General features: G+C 46.4%; 1 protein-coding gene across 2 annotated transcripts; it reads right to left on the reverse strand.

Annotated features, from left to right (window-relative positions):
- Nucleotides 1–14,043: 14,043 nt before the first annotated feature.
- On the reverse strand, nucleotides 14,044–17,534 carry LOC135666174 (uncharacterized). Of its 2 annotated transcripts, none has more exons than XR_010509724.1 (4): nucleotides 16,539–17,534; nucleotides 15,422–15,652; nucleotides 14,910–14,988; nucleotides 14,044–14,808 (listed from the first exon to the last, which is right to left on the reverse strand). XR_010509724.1 is itself a non-coding variant. In XM_065177745.1 (4 exons), exons 1-3 carry the CDS (start codon nucleotides 16,909–16,911, stop codon nucleotides 15,557–15,559), a joined length of 387 nt encoding a protein of 128 aa, XP_065033817.1. In that variant the 5' UTR covers nucleotides 16,912–17,530; the 3' UTR covers nucleotides 14,044–14,808; nucleotides 14,910–15,556. The 2 variants fall into 2 exon arrangements, 1 of the variants encoding a protein (XP_065033817.1); XM_065177745.1 differs by having other exon boundaries at nucleotides 14,910–15,652; nucleotides 16,539–16,646; nucleotides 16,729–17,530.
- Nucleotides 17,535–18,411: the final 877 nt, after the last annotated feature.

Raw genomic sequence — 18,411 nt, forward strand, 5'->3', positions numbered from 1 at the left:
AGGGGTGATGTTAGCATAATGACATTCCCCTAAGAACGCTACTAGGTAACGCCATGAGTTAGGCGCCACCTGGGAAGGTGAAACTCGCCACAAAGAAAGACAGGAGACAATGATAGGGTGAAGGGGGAGGCGCAACCCAGCCTCTAGGGCATCTTGAGTCAGCGCGAAACCTCGGGGGATCGGGTCGTATGACCGCTGCCCCGGATCAGGCGCAACTAGGACAAACTCCTCCGGGATGTGATAACGATCCCGGAGCTTCTCTAGCGACGACCCACTCACCACCGAGTCAAGGTCGTGCGGCCACATTAGAGCCTCAAGGGCTCGCGCCGCCTCCTCGTCTGGGGAGGGCGGAGGCGTGCTCTCCCGGGCTCTGTCGGGGGACAAAGGTGAAGAGACGGTTGAGAGGGGCATCCTTACCGGCTTTGAAACGAACAAGAGGGACGACGAGGGAGCGACTGGGGAATGACGGCACAGGAGAGGAGAAGGTGCGATGACAGAAAGGACGACGAGGGCCGAGGCTCAGCAGCAAAACTCATGAGACGGGCCGAATGCGCCATTTATATAGGAAAAATCCCGCCAAGAGAGACGTCCCTTCGTCTCCCCATAGCGGCCGACAGCTCATCCGCACCCTCACTCGTCGCGTCAGGGAAGTCCAACGAACATCCTATCATAAATGCGGACCCAAGGTTACTGCAGGGGAGGGCCAACGGGCCCCTCGGCCGCATGTCTCCGAGACCACGTCCTCGGCGCGGCCAGCCCGCCCGAGACGTGCTCCTCGGCCGCATGACCCCGAGACCACCTCCTCGGCGCGGCCAGCCCACCCGAGATGTGTTCCTCGGCCGCATGACCCCGAGACCACCTCCTCAGCGCGGCCAGCCCGCCCGAGACGTGCTCCTCGGCCGCATGACCCCGAGACCACCTCCTCGGCGCGGCCAGCCCGCCCGAGACGTGTTCCTCGGCCGCATGACCCCGAGACCACCTCCTCGGCGTGGCCAGCCCGCCCGAGACGTGCTCCTCGGCTGCATGACCCCGAGACCACCTCCTCGGCGCGGCCAGCCCGCCCGAGACGTGTTCCTCGGCCGCATGACCCCGAGACCACCTCCTCGGCGCGGCTAGCCCACCCGAGACGTGCTCCTCGGCCGCATGACCCCGAGACCACCTCCTCGGCGCGGCCAACCCGCCCGAGACGTGTTCCTCGGTCGCATGACCCCGAGACCACCTCCTCGGCGCGGCCAGCCCGCCCGAGATGTGCTCCTCGGCCGCATGTCCCCGAGACCACCTCCTCGGCCGCGGCCAGCCCGCCCGAGACGTGCTACTCGGCCGCATGACCCCGAGACCACCTCCTCGGCGCGGCCAGCCCGCCCGAGACGTGCTCCTCGGCCGCATGTCCCTGAGACCACCTCCTCGGCGCGGCCAGCCCGCCCGAGACGTGCTCCTCGGCCGCATGACCCCGAGACCACCTCCTCGGCGCGGCCAGCCCGCCCGAGACGTGTTCCTCGGCCGCATGACCCCGAGACCACCTCCTCGGCGTGGCCAGCCCGCCCGAGACGTGCTCCTCGGCCGCGGCCAGCCCGCCCAAGACGTGCTCCTCGGCCGCATGACCCCGAGACCACCTCCTCGGCGCGGCCAGCCCGCCCGAGACGTGCTCCTCGGCCGCGGCCAGCCCGCCCGAGACGTGCTCCTCGGCCGCATGACCCCGAGACCACCTCCTCGGCGTGGCCAGCCCGCCCGAGACGTGCTCCTCGGCCGCATGTCCCCGAGACCACCTCCTCGGCGCGGCCAGCCCGCCCGAGACGTGTTCCTCGGCCGCACGTCACCCAAAGCGCCTCCACAGCGCGGCTTTTCCGCCCCGGACATATGTCTCAATCATGAACCGCGAAGAGAACCACCGCCTACCGATCAAAGCCACGCCTCGAATCCCCTCCATCCGATGCCGAGCCATGGCTTCCTTTGGGGGGGGAATATGATATGACAAAAAATGGCAGACCCCACTCCCGGCAACATCCCCCGCACGTGGACAAGCTCGGCGCCCAAGGGGAAGCAACGAGGGTGACGACCCGCGTCCGGACGTCAGCCTCATTGAGCCCACAGCCCCTCGGTTGACCCAGCACAATCGGACGGGACAGAAGCAGGTAACGGTTGAAGCTTGCCCATACCCTGCGATCCCCGCTCCCCCACGCAACATCCTCGACGATGTCGGACGCCATCAGAGGTACGGCCCCGACCGACGCGATGGCACGCCCGGTAAGGCCGAGCCCCCCCTATAAACGTCCCCGAGTAAAAGGGGAAGGGGGGAGAAAGAAAAGAGAAACTCTCCCTGCACCAAAAAAGGCCCCCACATCATTCTCTAACAGTGATCGTCGGAGGGGTCGGGTCGAGCACCCCGACCCGACCTTTGTGCAGGTACAAAGCCCGGGCCCCCCGTCCGGACGTGCAGGCGAGAAGTCCCCGCCCGAGAGGAGTCGCAGCGACGCCCCGAGTCCGAGGCCGCACCCGACCTCCTTAGTGGAGCCGAGCAACGCCCCAGGGAGATTCCCGCCATTCGGACCCCCGAACGAGCCGAGACGCCCCCCCCGGGTCACGGCTAAGAAAAAGGTGTTTACATTAACACTACTTATTGTTAAAACTGCCCTCTTGTACTCTGGTGTGTGGGATTGTCTGGACCTTTGCCAGAAATGGTAAAGGGTATGCGCTTATTACCTGCTATGTGGGGTCCCGCTCTGTGGGATATTCTGGACCTTTGCCAGAAATGGTAAAGGGTATGTGCTTAGAGCCTGCGATGCTCTGCCGGCCCCCTCTGACTTCACCTAGACGTGGGTGGATGGAGCTCCCAGACGTGGGAGACTTTTGTCAGGTGGTTATTCAGAAATGGATGAATCACATTCTGACTGAGATCCCACTACACCTTCTATATGTTTGATATGACATCCAGAGTTTTGGTGAGTTGTTTCTGTTCATGCTCTGGATAAGAATGATATGATTGCAACGTCAAGGACGACGTTTGAGCTTCTGTACGATATTTGTTTTTGGATATGCTCTGAAATGCTTCATTCACTGATGATTTTGCTTCGAAATGTTCCACATGCCGTTGATATGCTTCGGAACATTTTATATGCCATTGATAAGCTCCGATATGTTTCCTTTATTACTGATATGCTCCAATTACTCTATGCCCCATCTGTCAGGAACCAAATATGTAAGATTGAAAGGACCATTGTGTTTCTGCTCTTAATGATATTATGTCTACGAAATCGTATATTCTGCCTTGTATTTTGAAACTGTATCTCTTTGGAAATTGTACTATTTTGATATGGATATGTTAGTCACTTGCTGAGCTCTTTATGCTCACCCCGTTTGTTGATAAATTTTTCAGGATAACGTATTGCTTGCTTAAATGTTAAGATTGGGCTGAGGCGGTGGAAAGTTTAGAAGATTTTGGGCAGATCTTTGTTAGCATATGTGTATTTGTTGTATAAGATACTCTGCATCTTATGAAATGTGACGATGAATCTAAACCTATGGATTTTGTGTAAGATAAAGGATCCCTCATGTATAGGATTTTGGAATGTTAAGTTAAATTCATGTAATGATATGATCTTATGGTAATCGTTGGTTTGGTGACTGTATAGACTTCCCCACTTGTGAATTTATGTTGTGGTTATTATTTTGATGAGTCGAGTTCAGATTGTATGAATTATCGAGTGATGTGTGATATGTTTATGAATTGCACAGGGTTATGAATTTATAGACTATAGAGGTGAAATTTTGATCTGAATGTTTTCTTAGTGACCTCAAATGTGTGTTTGGATCCTGGGTTTGTTGTGATGAAAATTTTAAATATTGTCGATATTTTGGAGGGGCGTGACAGACGCGGTCGGGCTCGCCGCGCGCGTGCGACCGAGGGGTCGAGGCAGCGTTGGCTGCGCACGGTGCTGAGGGGCCGAGGCAGCAAGCTGCGCTAGCTGTTCGTGCGCGGGGCGCCGACGCGGGCGGGCTGTTCGCGCGTGGGGTGCCGACGTGGGTGGTGTTGAATCTCGTATTTTGATGATGAAACTACTTGATATATGTTTATGATTTAATCTGCGTTTTGAGTGACGCAGGATGCTTTGATTAGGATGAGACAATTAAAGCAGGAAAATCATGTTGTGCCGGAGGAACATGTCAGAAGATTGGACGTCGGGCCGGTGGATCGGTCGACGTATCGACAGAAGGCTTCGGGCCGTGGACTCGGGCATCGGGCCAAGAAGAGCGGGTATTGTGCCAAGGATATCGGAGTTGCGGAGTCAACTGGCCGATTGGGCAATAGGCCGCAGGAGAGGACGATGCGCCGAAGAATCAGACGAAGCGTCGAGGGACCAATGACATGCCGGACAACTTGGTTAATTGCTTAGGATTAATTGTCTCGATCGAAGTTTTGTTTTAATTGTGCAGGATTAACTATGATAACGATGAAGACATAAAGCGAAACAAAGTGTCGGAGTCAAGCGCGAAGGATTTGTTGCGAGTTCGAGAGTTCGACGGAAGTCCGAAGATTCGTTGGGAGTTCGCGGAGCTCGCCGAGAAAGATCGGAGCTTGCCGAAGAAGCTCGTTGGAACTCGCTAAGAACAAATCGTGAAGTCTAGGAGCTTGCCGGGAGTCCGCAGAATGGTTTCCGAGAGTTCATCGGAAGACCGCCGGAAGTTTGCCGGAAGCTCGCCAAAAGAAGTCTTGACTTGCGGACTTTGTAATAGCTTAGAAAATGTCTTTAAATTCATAGTTAGCACGTTAATTAGGGTTAGGATTAGGTGTTAATCCTATAACCCAAGTAGGGGCCAATTAGGCCCAAGTTCGGACTGGTTTGGACCAAGTTTGGAGCCAAACCAAGTGAGCTGGAATAGTGAAAGAGGTGCCACCGCCAGGGTTGGAGGTAGCACCGCCCAGGCTATGTCTTCCAGCGAGACTGGGAGGTGCAACCGCTCTAGCCAGGCGGTGCAACCGCCCAGGGCTCAGTCTCCAAGCGAGACTGGGCGGTGCAACCTCCTCTGTCAAGAGGTAGCACCGCCAGAGCTCAAGTTTCGAGCTCTGCCAGGCAATGCAATCACCGAGCTCGGTCATCGAGCTCTGGAAGAGAGGTGCAACCTCTCTGGCCAAGAGATGCACCGCCTGAGCTCGGTCTTCGAGCTCTGGCAGAGAGGTGCAACCTCCCTGACAAAGAGGTGGCACCGCCTGAGCTCGGTCTTCGAGCTCTGCCAGGCGGTGCAACCTCTCCAGTCAAGAGGTGCAACCGCCTGATCCCGGAATTCCGGGATTTGATCGTTTTGAGCTCGAAATTTGAATTGGGTTGGGGCCTATAAATACCCCACCCATTCAGCACTGAAAAGAGTAAGAACTTACCCGAAATCTTGATCTTTTCAGTGGTTCTTAGAGCTCAAAACTGCTAGTTTTCCTCCTCCTTCTGTTCTTCAAGTTTGAGTTGTAAAGAGAGGAGAGAAAACATCTGAAAGGGTTGTCTCCTAAGCCCGTCAAAAGGAGTGAATCTGTAAGAGGGTAGTTGGCCTTCGCCTATTGAAGGAAGGCCCCTAGTTGACGTCGGCAACCTCGTCGGTGGAGGAAGCCAAAAGTGGAGTAGGTCAAGGCTGACCGAACCACTCTAAATCTCTGGTTTGCGTTTATTTTTGAGCACTTTATCATTACTGCAAACCTCCTTCATTACTACTGCTCTCTGCGCTTTCACGAACAAGTTCTAAGTGCTGTTCTTCCGAATCTGCATTCAGACGTAAATTCATATTTTCGTACATTACAGTTTATGTTTACGTTTGATTCTGCAGAACTGTCTTCCGTGCTTTTACGAAAGAGTTTCTTTGCAGTTTACACTTACATTTTGATCCTATTGATAACTGCAAACTGTCCTCTACAATTTTACGAACGAGTTTCAACATTTAGACGTAAAACTGCATTTAGACGTAAATCGGCTTTCCTCTCATAATCATCAGTTCTCAGTTCACGTTTACGTCTTGATTTCAACTGCATACTGCCTTCTGCGAGTATACAAACGAGTTTCAAAGTTTAGACGTAAATCTGCGTCTAGACGTAAAACAGCGTTTAGACGTAAATCTGAGTTTAGACGTAAATCTGCGTTTAGACGTAAAACTGCGTTTAGACGTAAATCTGCGTTTAGACGTAAAACTGCGTTTAGACGTAAATCTGAGTTTAGACGTAAACTGCGCTTAGACGCAAAACTGCGCTTAGACGCAAACTGTGTTTAGACGCAAACTGCGCTTAGACGCAAACTGCGCTTAGACGCAAACTGTGTTTAGACGCAAACTGCGCTTAGACGCAATCTGCGCTTAGACGCAAACTGCACTTAGATACAAACTGAGAATTAGCTTTTGCATCATAATAGTTTTTATTGAACGAACGCAGCTTTTGGTTTTTAATCGCTGTAAGATTTCCGCTGCACTAATTCACCCCCCCCTCTTAGTGCTCTCGATCCTAACAATTGGTATCAGAGCGGGGTATTTCTCATTTCGGATTTACACCCGAGAGAAATGGCTCTTCAAGAGGGCTTTTCGGTCTTTCGTCCACCATTCTTTAACGGATTGGACTATACTTATTGGAAAACTCGAATGAGAGTTTTCTTGATTTCTCTAAATCTGGATTTATGGAATATCGTTGAAAACAGCTTTCAACTTCCCTCTAAACCGACGAACGAATGGTCGGATTTGGAGAAGAAGTATTTTTCTTTAAACGCAAAGGCTATGAATGCCTTATTTTGCGCTTTGGACAAAAATGAGTTCAATCGGGTTTCTTTGTGCGAAACGGCTTTCGATATTTGGCGCACTCTTGAAATCACGCACGAGGGAACTAGTAGAGTCAAAGACTCGAAAGTTAATATTTTACTGCATGATTTCGAGCTTTTTCATATGAAACCAAGCGAAACCATTGTTGACATGTACACCCGTTTTACGGATGTCGTCAATGGTTTAAAATCACTTGGTAAAAGCTTTTCGGATTTTGAACTCGTTAACAAAGTTTTGCGCTCACTTTCTAAAACTTGGGATTCAAAAGTAACTGCTATTCAAGAATCGAAAAACTTGAACCAATTTCCACTTGAAGAACTAATTGGTTCATTAATCACATATGAAATGGTGCACAATGCACATGATGAACATGTTGAACACAATCACCTTCCAAAGAACAGGAAGGATTTGGAACTCTGGACAAATGAATGCCACTTGAGCGATGACTCAAGTGATGAGGACAATGATGAACAAAATAACCTTTCAAAGAACAGGAAGGATTTGGGACATAGAACATTTGAAGACCACTCGAGCATAAGCTCAAGTGATGGTGAACTTAAACTACAAATGAAACGAAAATCAAAAAGCAAAAAGAATCGAACTACTTGCTTTAAACGCAAGAAGAAGAACAAAAATTGGGATGAATCGAGCTTCTCCGAAGAAGAGAAAGTCAACAAAAGCAAGGCGGCAAACTACGCCTTAACAGCCTACAACGCTAAGGTAATCAAAATGCCTTTAATTTACTTCGAAATTACATGATGCTTTTCATGACGCAATTTTCTTTTTCTTTAAATTTTCTTGAAAATTATATTTTTAATAATTTAATAATAAAAATGCAAAAATATGATCATGCTTGTAATTTTGAAAATGATAATGAAAATTGCATGTCTTATGTTAATGCAAGATAGAAATCTAATGATTTTACACCTAGTGAGATTAATCTTATTTATGTGCTTGAGAAGCAAGAATGTATATTTTGATAATTTTCATATTGCTTTTCAATGACGATACATGGCTTTTGTCTGGAAGGCTTGATATTTTTCATTGTCTTTGTTTATTAAATATGATATATGGTTTTGACATAAGAATAAAGATTTGAGCATGCTATTATAAAGTCAATCATATAAATTAAAACTAAAGAAGTTTTAGGCATTTATAAGAATCATTCAAAATTATGTTCAATGAAACCTTGCTTAATGTTGCAATGAAAATATTAAAGTTATAGTTGATGATTTCAGATTTGACAAATGCTACACTTTAAATATGAATCATGCTTCAATCAGATTAAATGCTTCAATCATTTTCTATCTCTAGAGTTCTCGATTTTGGTGAAATACAAGTGATAAATTCATTTATAATATCTTGTAAATCACTTGAATTATGAATGAGTTTTTCTTTTTTTATGATGTGTTAAAAGAATCACTTAAAAAGAAAATGCTTTTCCCATCTTATCGAGATTAATGATTTCATGATATTATGTGAATCTCGAAATTGATTTTGATGAAATAGATATAACGTTATTCATGTTATGAATCTTAAAAATGATAATATGCTTCATGTGATAATATGAATACATGAAACACTTATGATATTATGTGTATTCATAAAATATTTATCTCATCATCCAATAACTCTTCTTGATATTCCTTATGAGATGAAATGAAATAATGCATGAAATACAAATGAGGAGTTAATAATCATGCATAATAGGATGTAATGAATTCTAGATACCATCGTTTGAATATCTATGATCATGTTGCCAAAATGATATATCATGAATGCTTGAATATCATGTTTGATATGCTCATGATGATTATTGATTTTTTCGGTATCGTGCATAAAGTCTTTTGAAATGTAATGTTAATGAATTTGTGCATTGAAACTATAATGATGCACAAATAAGAATGATTACTTACCTTTGTCATGATTTAGAAATTGATGTAAAGGGTTTTTCCCTTGTTGACAATGACAAAGGGGGAGATAGCTAGTTTGCACAAGTCAAGAAGATGCAAAAACTTGATTGCTAGCTTGCCTATCGTAAGTAGTAAAGATTGCTAACTTGCTTATTTCAAGAAGCAAAAGTTGTCTTCTTGAACTTCACCATCTTGAATATCTCAAGAAGCAAGACTTGCAACTTGCACATTACAATAGGAAGCAATAATCATGAGCCTACACAAGAAAGTTATCTTGCATTTGCTTTCGAAGTTTTTTGCTAGCTTGTATATTGTGAAACTTGTACATCGTAAAAATTGCTAGCTCGTAGTCTAAAGAGAAGCGAAAAGTTGCTATCTCAAAAGAAGCAAATGTGCTGTCTTGCCTATCTCAAGAGGCAAAAATGCTAACTTGCACATCTAGCAAAACTTGACAAATTTGCATATATCAAGAAGCAAGAGTTGGTTTCTTGAACATCTCAAAATTGCTAGCTTGCGGGCCTTAAAATGTAGAAATTTTTTTGCTAGCTTGTATATGGTAAACTTGCTATCATACTACCATGATGATGAGCATGTCTTATCTTTATGATTGTATTTGAAAAACTATGGCAAAAATACGTCCTAATGATTGAACGTGTTAAAATTATTTTTCGAACCTTCTTGATTGAATGATCGAATCACTTGATTGGCATAATGATTTTACACAATTACATGTTGAAAATTATGTGCTTGAATACAAAACTTCCATGATAACAAGCATGCTTTACCTTCATGATTGTAATTGAATATCTATAGCAAAACCTTGTTCGAATGGAAGAAAGAGTCAAATTTCATTTTCGGATTCTCTTGAGTCTAACATATCAAGTTCACTCTCTTCCAAACTTAACAAGCATATGCCATATCAAGTTTAGTTCATATCATTAATTTTTGACATATGAAATTAACTAGCAAATACATCTCTCATACACACATCATGTGAAAAATATTTTTTGAGAAATGGATTTGATGAATATGGATGAAAGTGTTTTTACTTGCAAGGATTTATTTCACATACATAACAACAAGCACTTATGCTTAAAATTTGCTTATATCGTTCTCCGTTTTGTTGATGACAAAGGGGGAGAAATATATGAATTGATGCTATGAACACTGATGCTAGGCTTGCATCATCAAGAGATATATGAATTGATATGATTGCCATATTTGCAATGCTTGCATCATTAAGAGATATATGAATTGATGCTATGATTGCCAAACTTGTATTATGCCATGTTTTCATCATGCGTTAAGATATCAAGAACTTGTATCGTAATTTTACGCGTTGATATCTTACCATATGATGAACTACTATAATTGATAAACACTTGAAATGTTTGCATTATGATATCAAAAGCTTACATCGCAATTTTTCATGTTGATATTTGATATTAGCAAACTTGCATGATGATAAAACTTGATATTATGATTTTCATGCAATGAGATGAACCAATATCACACACACTTGATTGTGGTACTTCTCCTTTTTGTTGATGACAAAGGGGGAGAAGTATGTTGATGACATGACATGTGATGCATAAGTTTATGCATATGTTCATGTTGACGTGTTGCAAGTATTCATGATGAATATTGCAATGACTTGAATTCAGTTTGAATTTAAGGTTCTATCAATATGGCATATTGATAGGGGGAGTTTGTTTAAACTCCGGGAGTTAAGTTTAACTCCGTCATCAAGTGGTTGTCATCATCAAAAAGGGGGAGATTGTTGAATCTCGTATTTTGATGATGAAACTACTTGATATATGTTTATGATTTAATCTGCGTTTTGAGTGACGCAGGATGCTTTGATCAGGATGAGACAATTAAAGCAGGAAAATCATGTTGTGCCGGAGGAACATGTCAGAAGATTTGACGTCGGGCCGGTGGATCGGTCGACGTATCGACAGAAGGCTTCGGGCCGTGGACTCGGGCATCGGGCCAAGAAGAGCGGGTATTGTGCCAAGGATATCGGAGTTGCGGAGTCAACTGGCCGATTGGGCAATAGGCCGCAGGAGAGGACGATGCGCCGAAGAATCAAACGAAGCGTCGAGGGACCAATGACATGCCGGACAACTTGGTTAATTGCTTAGGATTAATTATCTCGATCGAAGTTTTGTTTTAATTGTGCAGGATTAACTATGATAACGATGAAGACATAAAGCGAAACAAAGTGTCGGAGTCAAGCGCGAAGGATTTGTTGCGAGTTCGAGAGTTCGACGGAAGTCCGAAGATTCGTTGGGAGTTCGCGGAGCTCGCCGAGAAAGATCGGAGCTTGCCGAAGAAGCTCGTTGGAACTCGCTAAGAACAAATCGTGAAGTCTAGGAGCTTGCCGGGAGTCCGCAGAATGGTTTCCGAGAGTTCATCGGAAGACCGCCGGAAGTTTGCCGGAAGCTCGCCAAAAGAAGTCTTGACTTGCGGACTTTGTAATAGCTTAGAAAATGTCTTTAAATTCATAGTTAGCACGTTAATTAGGGTTAGGATTAGGTGTTAATCCTATAACCCAAGTAGGGGCCAATTAGGCCCAAGTTCGGACTGGTTTGGACCAAGTTTAGAGCCAAACCAAGTGAGTTGGAATAGTGAAAGAGGTGCCACCGCCAGGGTTGGAGGTAGCACCGCCCAGGCTATGTCTTCCAGCGAGACTGGGAGGTGCAACCGCTCCAGCCAGGCGGTGCAACCGCCCAGGGCTCAGTCTCCAAGCGAGACTGGGCGGTGCAACCTCCTCTGTCAAGAGGTAGCACCGCCAGAGCTCAAGTTTCGAGCTCTGCCAGGCAATGTAATCACCGAGCTCGGTCATCGAGCTCTGGAAGAGAGGTGCAACCTCTCTGGCCAGGAGATGCACCGCCTGAGCTCGGTCTTCGAGCTCTGGCAGAGAGGTGCAACCTCCCTGACAGAGAGGTGGCACCGCCTGAGCTCGGTCTTCGAGCTCTGCCAGGCGGTGCAACCTCTCCAGTCAAGAGGTGCAACCGCCTGATCCCGGAATTCCGGGATTTGATCGTTTTGAGCTCGAAATTTGAATTGGGTTGGGGCCTATAAATACCCCACCCATTCAGCACTGAAAAGAGTAAGAACTTACCCGAAATCTTGATCTTTTCAGTGGTTCTTAGAGCTCAAAACTGCTAGTTTTCCTCCTCCTTCTGTTCTTCAAGTTTGAGTTGTAAAGAGAGGAGAGAAAACATCTGAAAGGGTTGTCTCCTAAGCCCGTCAAAAGGAGTGAATCTGTAAGAGGGTAGTTGGCCTTCGCCTATTGAAGGAAGGCCCCTAGTTGACGTCGGCAACCTCGTCGGTGGAGGAAGCCAAAAGTGGAGTAGGTCAAGGCTGACCGAACCACTCTAAATCTCTGGTTTGCGTTTATTTTAGAGCACTTTATCATTACTGCAAACCTCCTTCATTACTACTGCTCTCTGCGCTTTCACGAACAAGTTCTAAGTGCTGTTCTTCCGAATCTGCATTCAGACGTAAATTCGTATTTTCGTACATTACAGTTTACGTTTACGTTTGATTCTGCAGAACTGTCTTCCGTGCTTTTACGAAAGAGTTTCTTTGCAGTTTACACTTACATTTTGATCCTATTGATAACTGCAAACTGTCCTCTACAATTTTACGAACGAGTTTCAACATTTAGACGTAAAACTGCATTTAGACGTAAATCGGCTTTCCTCTCACAATCATCAGTTCTCAGTTCACGTTTACGTCGTGATTTCAACTGCATACTGCCTTCTGCGAGTATGCAAACGAGTTTCAAAGTTTAGACGTAAATCTGCGTCTAGACGTAAAACAGCGTTTAGACGTAAATCTGAGTTTAGACATAAATCTGCGTTTAGACGTAAAACTGCGTTTAGACGTAAATTTGCGTTTAGACGTAAAACTGCGTTTAGACGTAAATCTGAGTTTAGACGTAAACTGCGCTTAGACGCAAAACTGCGCTTAGACGCAAACTGTGTTTAGACGCAAACTGCGCTTAGACGCAAACTGCGCTTAGACGCAATCTGCGCTTAGACGCAAACTGCACTTAGATACAAACTGAGAATTAGCTTTTGCATCATAATAGTTTTTATTGAACGAACGCAGCTTTTGGTTTTTAATCGCTGTAAGATTTCCGCTGCACTAATTCACCCCCCCCTCTTAGTGCTCTCGATCCTAACAGGTGGGCTGTTCGCGCGCGTGGTGCCGACGCGGGCGGGTTGTTCGCGTGCGGATTGCCGACGCGGGCGGGCTGTTCGCGTGCGTGGGGCCGACGCGGGCGGGCTGTTCGCGTGGGACTAAGGGGTCCAGGCGGGTGGGGCCGAGGCGCGCGGTCTGGCCGCGCGCGTGGGGCCGAGAAGCCGAGGCGGGCGGGCTGGTCGCGGTGGAGCCCCAGAAGTCGCTACTGCTGGTGCAGGTCGGCTGCAGTGGAGCAACCCAAGAGAAGGCTAACGTACTGTCATTCCGGGCCCTCCTTCTAGCGCCAAAATGTTACGGTAGGTAACTTTTTAAGCCGTGGCCTCGGGGCCGACGCGGCTCGGTTCTAGGGTCCGGATGTCGAGGATCTCGGGAGACGTCCCTCGGGGTTTCCTGGAGGCCGAGCACTGTGGTTCGGGGCGGTAGATCGGGTCGGCAACTCCGCAGCAGCACCGAGAAGAGGCCACCTCGCCTTCGTTCCTGCACACAGGTCGGGTCGGAGGCTCGGCCCGACCCCTCCGACGATCAAGTTAGCGATGATGTGGAGAGGGTTTTGGAGGAAGAGAAGCAGAAGTGTTCTCAAATGTCTTCCGAGTCCCCCATGAACTAGAGGGTGGTTGAAGAGGAAGTGTTTCTCTGTCCGTCCCTTTTTCTTCTAATGAGCGAGAGGGTATTTATAGGGAAGCAATCTGCTTCCTAAGCTGCCCACTTGCAGGGGGCAGGTCGACATTAATGTGCCTCGGTCAGCGTGTTAGACTTGACTTTTGACAGGGGATAGACTGGTTTTAATGGTGCCTCGATCAACGTGTTGACTAGTTTGACCAGGTGCTGAGGCGTGATGGGACAGGTGACGTCAGCCAATCTTGTTGCCATTATTTCCCTCATCAGGCCCCATGAAGCTTGCCTGGGTTCAGACGCCCCATGATGGAAGTGGCGCTGCTGACTTTAATGGGACCAGAGAAGAAAGAATAGGGGCGTCTCTCTGTCCCAATGGAGTATTATATCTCCTTCCTTCTCACCTAATGAGCTGTCGGAGTCGATGGGCTTCACTTGCCTTCGCCTGCCTTTCCAGGGTGTGTACTTATGATGGCGCACGAGGCTGTCAACCACTCACCACAGCAAACTGCAGGTTGGGGGAAGCCCTAAGGTAGTTGTCCCATCAATCGAACACTGATAAGGTAGCGCAGTACCAGAGCGAGCGTGTCGATAAGGCAAGCCCTACTCCCGTTGCTCTCGTCCGAAGTGAAGCGCTGCAGCAGCGACAAATTGGACCGAGGGCACCCGACTTGCGCCGCCAGCAGCCGCATCAGCGACCAGCAACGAAACCCGAACGCGGCGGCGCCTCTACTGCAGGCGATAGCCGCCGCAGACATCTGGATCGCGAAGTGAGAACTCGTCCGTCCGATTCGAGATCGAGGGGGATGAAAACGAAAAAAGGAAATATATTGTCGCGTTCGCTATCGACAACCTTTCTTCTTCCTGTTGCTTAGGCCGCGAAGAGAAGGGTTTTATTTGGCTTCTTGGCCCCCTTGGGCGGTTGGGCGGTTGCTATGATGACGAAGACCGTTCCCATGGATGCTAACGAACTTTCTCCACCCGTTCCCGTAGCAGATTTTTATTGATTTACCAAAGTAATCAATTTTCTTTTCTTCGCTGAAGCCTTTTAAGTTTCTCATTTGCTTTCATTTTGTCAGGTACATGTAGATCATAGTATGTAGGGTTAGAATTGGTAAATCAATAATTTGTCCTTGGGGATCTCCTCAGCCGCTTCTACACGCGAGGGACTGAACGTGAGAGCCGCAATCTGACAAGCAACAGCACATATAGAAACAACCGTAGCGATGCAGAACTTTGTGGCATCATATTTTGCTGTGTCTAGCTGTGCCCTTAATGCAAGGATTTCCTGGAAAATTTACAAAGATAAACCAAATTTAGACATACTAAACCAAAAACTACGGACAGAATTATCAGTAATTTTTTTTCTCCTTGATCTAGGAAACTTACCCTCTCGATTTTGGTAATAAGTTCTGTGGTTTCTGCACTTTGTTTGGCTAACTTGTCACGTAACTTGTGACGTATGCGCCTAAACAATTAGAAAAAAGAAGTTAAAATTAAAGCTACTACATTCATCCGGTACAGCACATTAAAAATGAAAAGCTACTTGCAATAAGCACATACATAATCATTGATCGATGCTACTGATGGTAGTCCTATTTGTTTGCTCCAGGCATAACAAAGGTGATAAAAAATGAACAAAGTCAAATGAAACATTGGATCAACATTAGCACAGTGATCTAGCAACACTCAGACCAGAACGTCTTGATGATAAATCAGAATTCAAATCAACATGAACTCTTGTTTTTTGTTACCTACAACATGAACTCTTCATCTGAACTAGCATGGTTAACCTAGTTGTTAAATTAAAAAGGTGTATTTTCTGTAACAAATATGGACAATAATTCAGCCTGAGATATCACCACATATTCCATTATCAAATAGACATTAACATCCCTTACCGTCTCTCGAGGATTAGATCCGAGCGCTGCCCAGCAATAACCTTGTCGATTTCATATCTGTTTAAGACAGTGAGTTTAAATTAAAGAAAGAAGTATTAATCTGGATATAATTGGCTTACTAATCTGTTATATACTTCAATGCAAACCAGACCTAAGTTCACTACGCATTTTCTCGATATCAACTCGAAGATTTTCTTCAGTCTCTCGTTGCAGCATTGGATAGTGTTGATCCTGCAATCATATGACATAAGTTTAAAAAAAAAAGAGTATATAGAGTAGAATCTGAACAGAGTGCCTAATGAACTGTAAATCGACAAACTTGTTACCCTCATGTAGTATTATAATAGATAAATCAGCTATCAGTTGATACATCACAAGACTGACTAACATGTTCACAATCCAATTGAGATGTACCTTTACTGAATGATATTAATTCCATGCTTTGATGTCCAAGCTTGTTGAAACTGCTAATTTCAAATATGGCATGATAAAGTTCAACATGTTCACAAGTACTTTAGGGTGTCTTCATCAAAAATTTCTGAAACGTTCCTTTGGGAAGAATATTTATGGAAATGATTGCAAATGCTTGCGATATGTCTAATCATAAAAGGTCTGTTAACTTCGAAGTGATTATCTGATCAAATAAGTGTTTAGTAAAACAACTTCTTAACAAATATCGGTAGTAGCAAAGCTACTGACATTGGTGGAAATGGCAGTGGAAAAAATACACACTAATTGTTCAATTTTTTCAAGCTAGAAAAGTATCAGTTCTGGAAGTCTGCCATAAATTTTCATGCATTATGCGTCACTTCATAAAATTGCAGCATAACAAAAACATAGCTAGAAACACTTGTGCATGCAATATTAGCTATACTAACAAAAAAGATGCTTGTCGATGCTACCACACAGACTTGTGATCAAATCTATCCAAACTAAATCAATAACTTAAACATAGATTGAAGTTTCTAGACTCATTTTAAACTATCCTCACAGTGGATGTACCGAAAACTCATGCTCAGTTTGTCAATTCACAATAGAAATAACTAATATATAGTGAGCATTCAATTACTTAAACTGATATGAAAAAGGTCTCAAGAAACATAAAAAGAGATCAAACCCTCTGTATCTCGGGCTTGGACCCAAGGGAGCGGGCGATCTCGTTCAAAACCTTCGTTATGGCCTCCGCTTGCTTCGACGGGACCCCTTCCTTCTCCAACTTCTTGACCTACACAAGCAAAAACACAAACACCTGTAGCGCAACCAAGACCCCCTCCCATCAGTCGAACACCGATAAGGTAGCGCAGTACCAGAGCGAGCGTGTCGATAAGGCAAGCCCTACTCCCGTTGCTCTCGTCCGAAGTGAAGCGCTGCAGCAGCGATAAATTGGACCGAGGGTACCCGACTTGCGCCGCCGGCAGCCGCATCAGCGACCAGCAACGAAACCCGAACGTGGCGGCGCCTCTACTGCAGGCGATAGCCGCCGCAGACATCTGGATCGCGAAGTGAGAACTCGTCCGTCCGATTCGAGATCGAGGGGGATGAAAACGAAAAAAGGAAATATATTGTCGCGTTCGCTATCGACAACCTTTCTTCTTCCTGTTGCTTAGGCCGCGAAGAGAAGGGTTTTATTTGGCTTCTTGGCCCCCTTGGGCGATTGGGCGGTTGCTATGATGACGAAGACCGTTCCCATGGATGCTAACGAACTTCTTGATTTACCAAAGTAATCAATTTTCTTTTCTTCGCTGAAGCCTTTTAAGTTTCTCATTTGCTTTCATTTTGTCAGGTACATGTAGATCATAGTATGTAGGGTTAGAATTGGACCTATTTGAATCAGATTATTTAATCCTCATCATTCCTAAGGAGTTTGGTGTCCACTAAACCTAGTGTCTTCTCTGGAATCAAGTTTGGAGATTCTATGCAATTGAGTGTGTTTTGATTATATTGTAAATGTCATTATTTGAGGAGTATGCATAAAAGAGAATAAACATGTAAATAGGAAAGCAAGCTCAAATAGGATGAGAGAAATCAGAAGCTTCCATACGTGATGAAACAAAAGAACAAAGCATATTATGTTTATTAGCACAATAACAGATGTTTCAACTCAAACACATGGAATTAATTTTCAGTCCTTAATAGTCAAAGATGGTTTGAGCACTTTTGCTTATATTGGTTACCAGTTGTTACGGTGTGTAACTTTTTAAGTCGTGGCCTCAGGGCCGACGCGGCTCGGTTCTGGGGCTCGGAATGTCGAGGATCTCGGGCGCAGCTCCCTCGGGGTCTCCCGGTTGGGATTGGTCGTTCGGGGCGGTAGATCGGGTCGGCAGCTCCGCAGCAGCGCCGGGAAGAGGCCACCTCGTCTTCGTTCCTGCACACAGGTCGGGTCGGAAGCTCGGCCCGACCCCTCCGACGATCAAGTTAGAGGAAGATGTGGAGGGGGTTTTGGAGGACGAAATGCCTCCATGCAAGTGTGGTTTGTGAGTGTGTCCTCCCCTGGCTTAGGACTCAGGGGTATTTATAGGTGGGCCTGGGTGAATACCTCACGTTGCGACTGACACGCCCATTGGGGCTGCGTGGGAGGCCGAGCTGCAGCAGAGTATGGTGCGTCTCGGTGGGCGTGTTCCGTACCCTTGACCGAGCCCAAAAGGCGCAGAGCCGGGCTCGTTGGCCGAGGGGTGGTGGCGTTGTTTGTGACGGATGGGGGCCAGTCCGGGCGTTAATGCGCCTGGGTCGGCGTCCCAGGGCTTCGTTGACCGGGGCGTGAGGCATTGGTACAGGGTGGCTGACGTCATTCACATCCTGTCGCCATTATTGCCCTCATCATATTCCCCCCCGGAAAGAAGCTATGCGTCGGCAGTCGTAGCGAGAGTCCGAGGCATGGCTTTCGTTTTAGATTTGGTCGGCTGCGGAGTCACAGACCCTGGGGGTGCGGAAGGGGGATGGCCTCCCGTGCGGCGCAAAGCCTAGGGACCGAGAAGGGGCCAAGCGTGTGT

This window comes from Musa acuminata, unplaced genomic scaffold, assembly GCF_036884655.1.
Source record: "Musa acuminata AAA Group cultivar baxijiao unplaced genomic scaffold, Cavendish_Baxijiao_AAA HiC_scaffold_1077, whole genome shotgun sequence".
NCBI classification, from domain to species: Eukaryota; Viridiplantae; Streptophyta; class Magnoliopsida; order Zingiberales; family Musaceae; genus Musa; species Musa acuminata.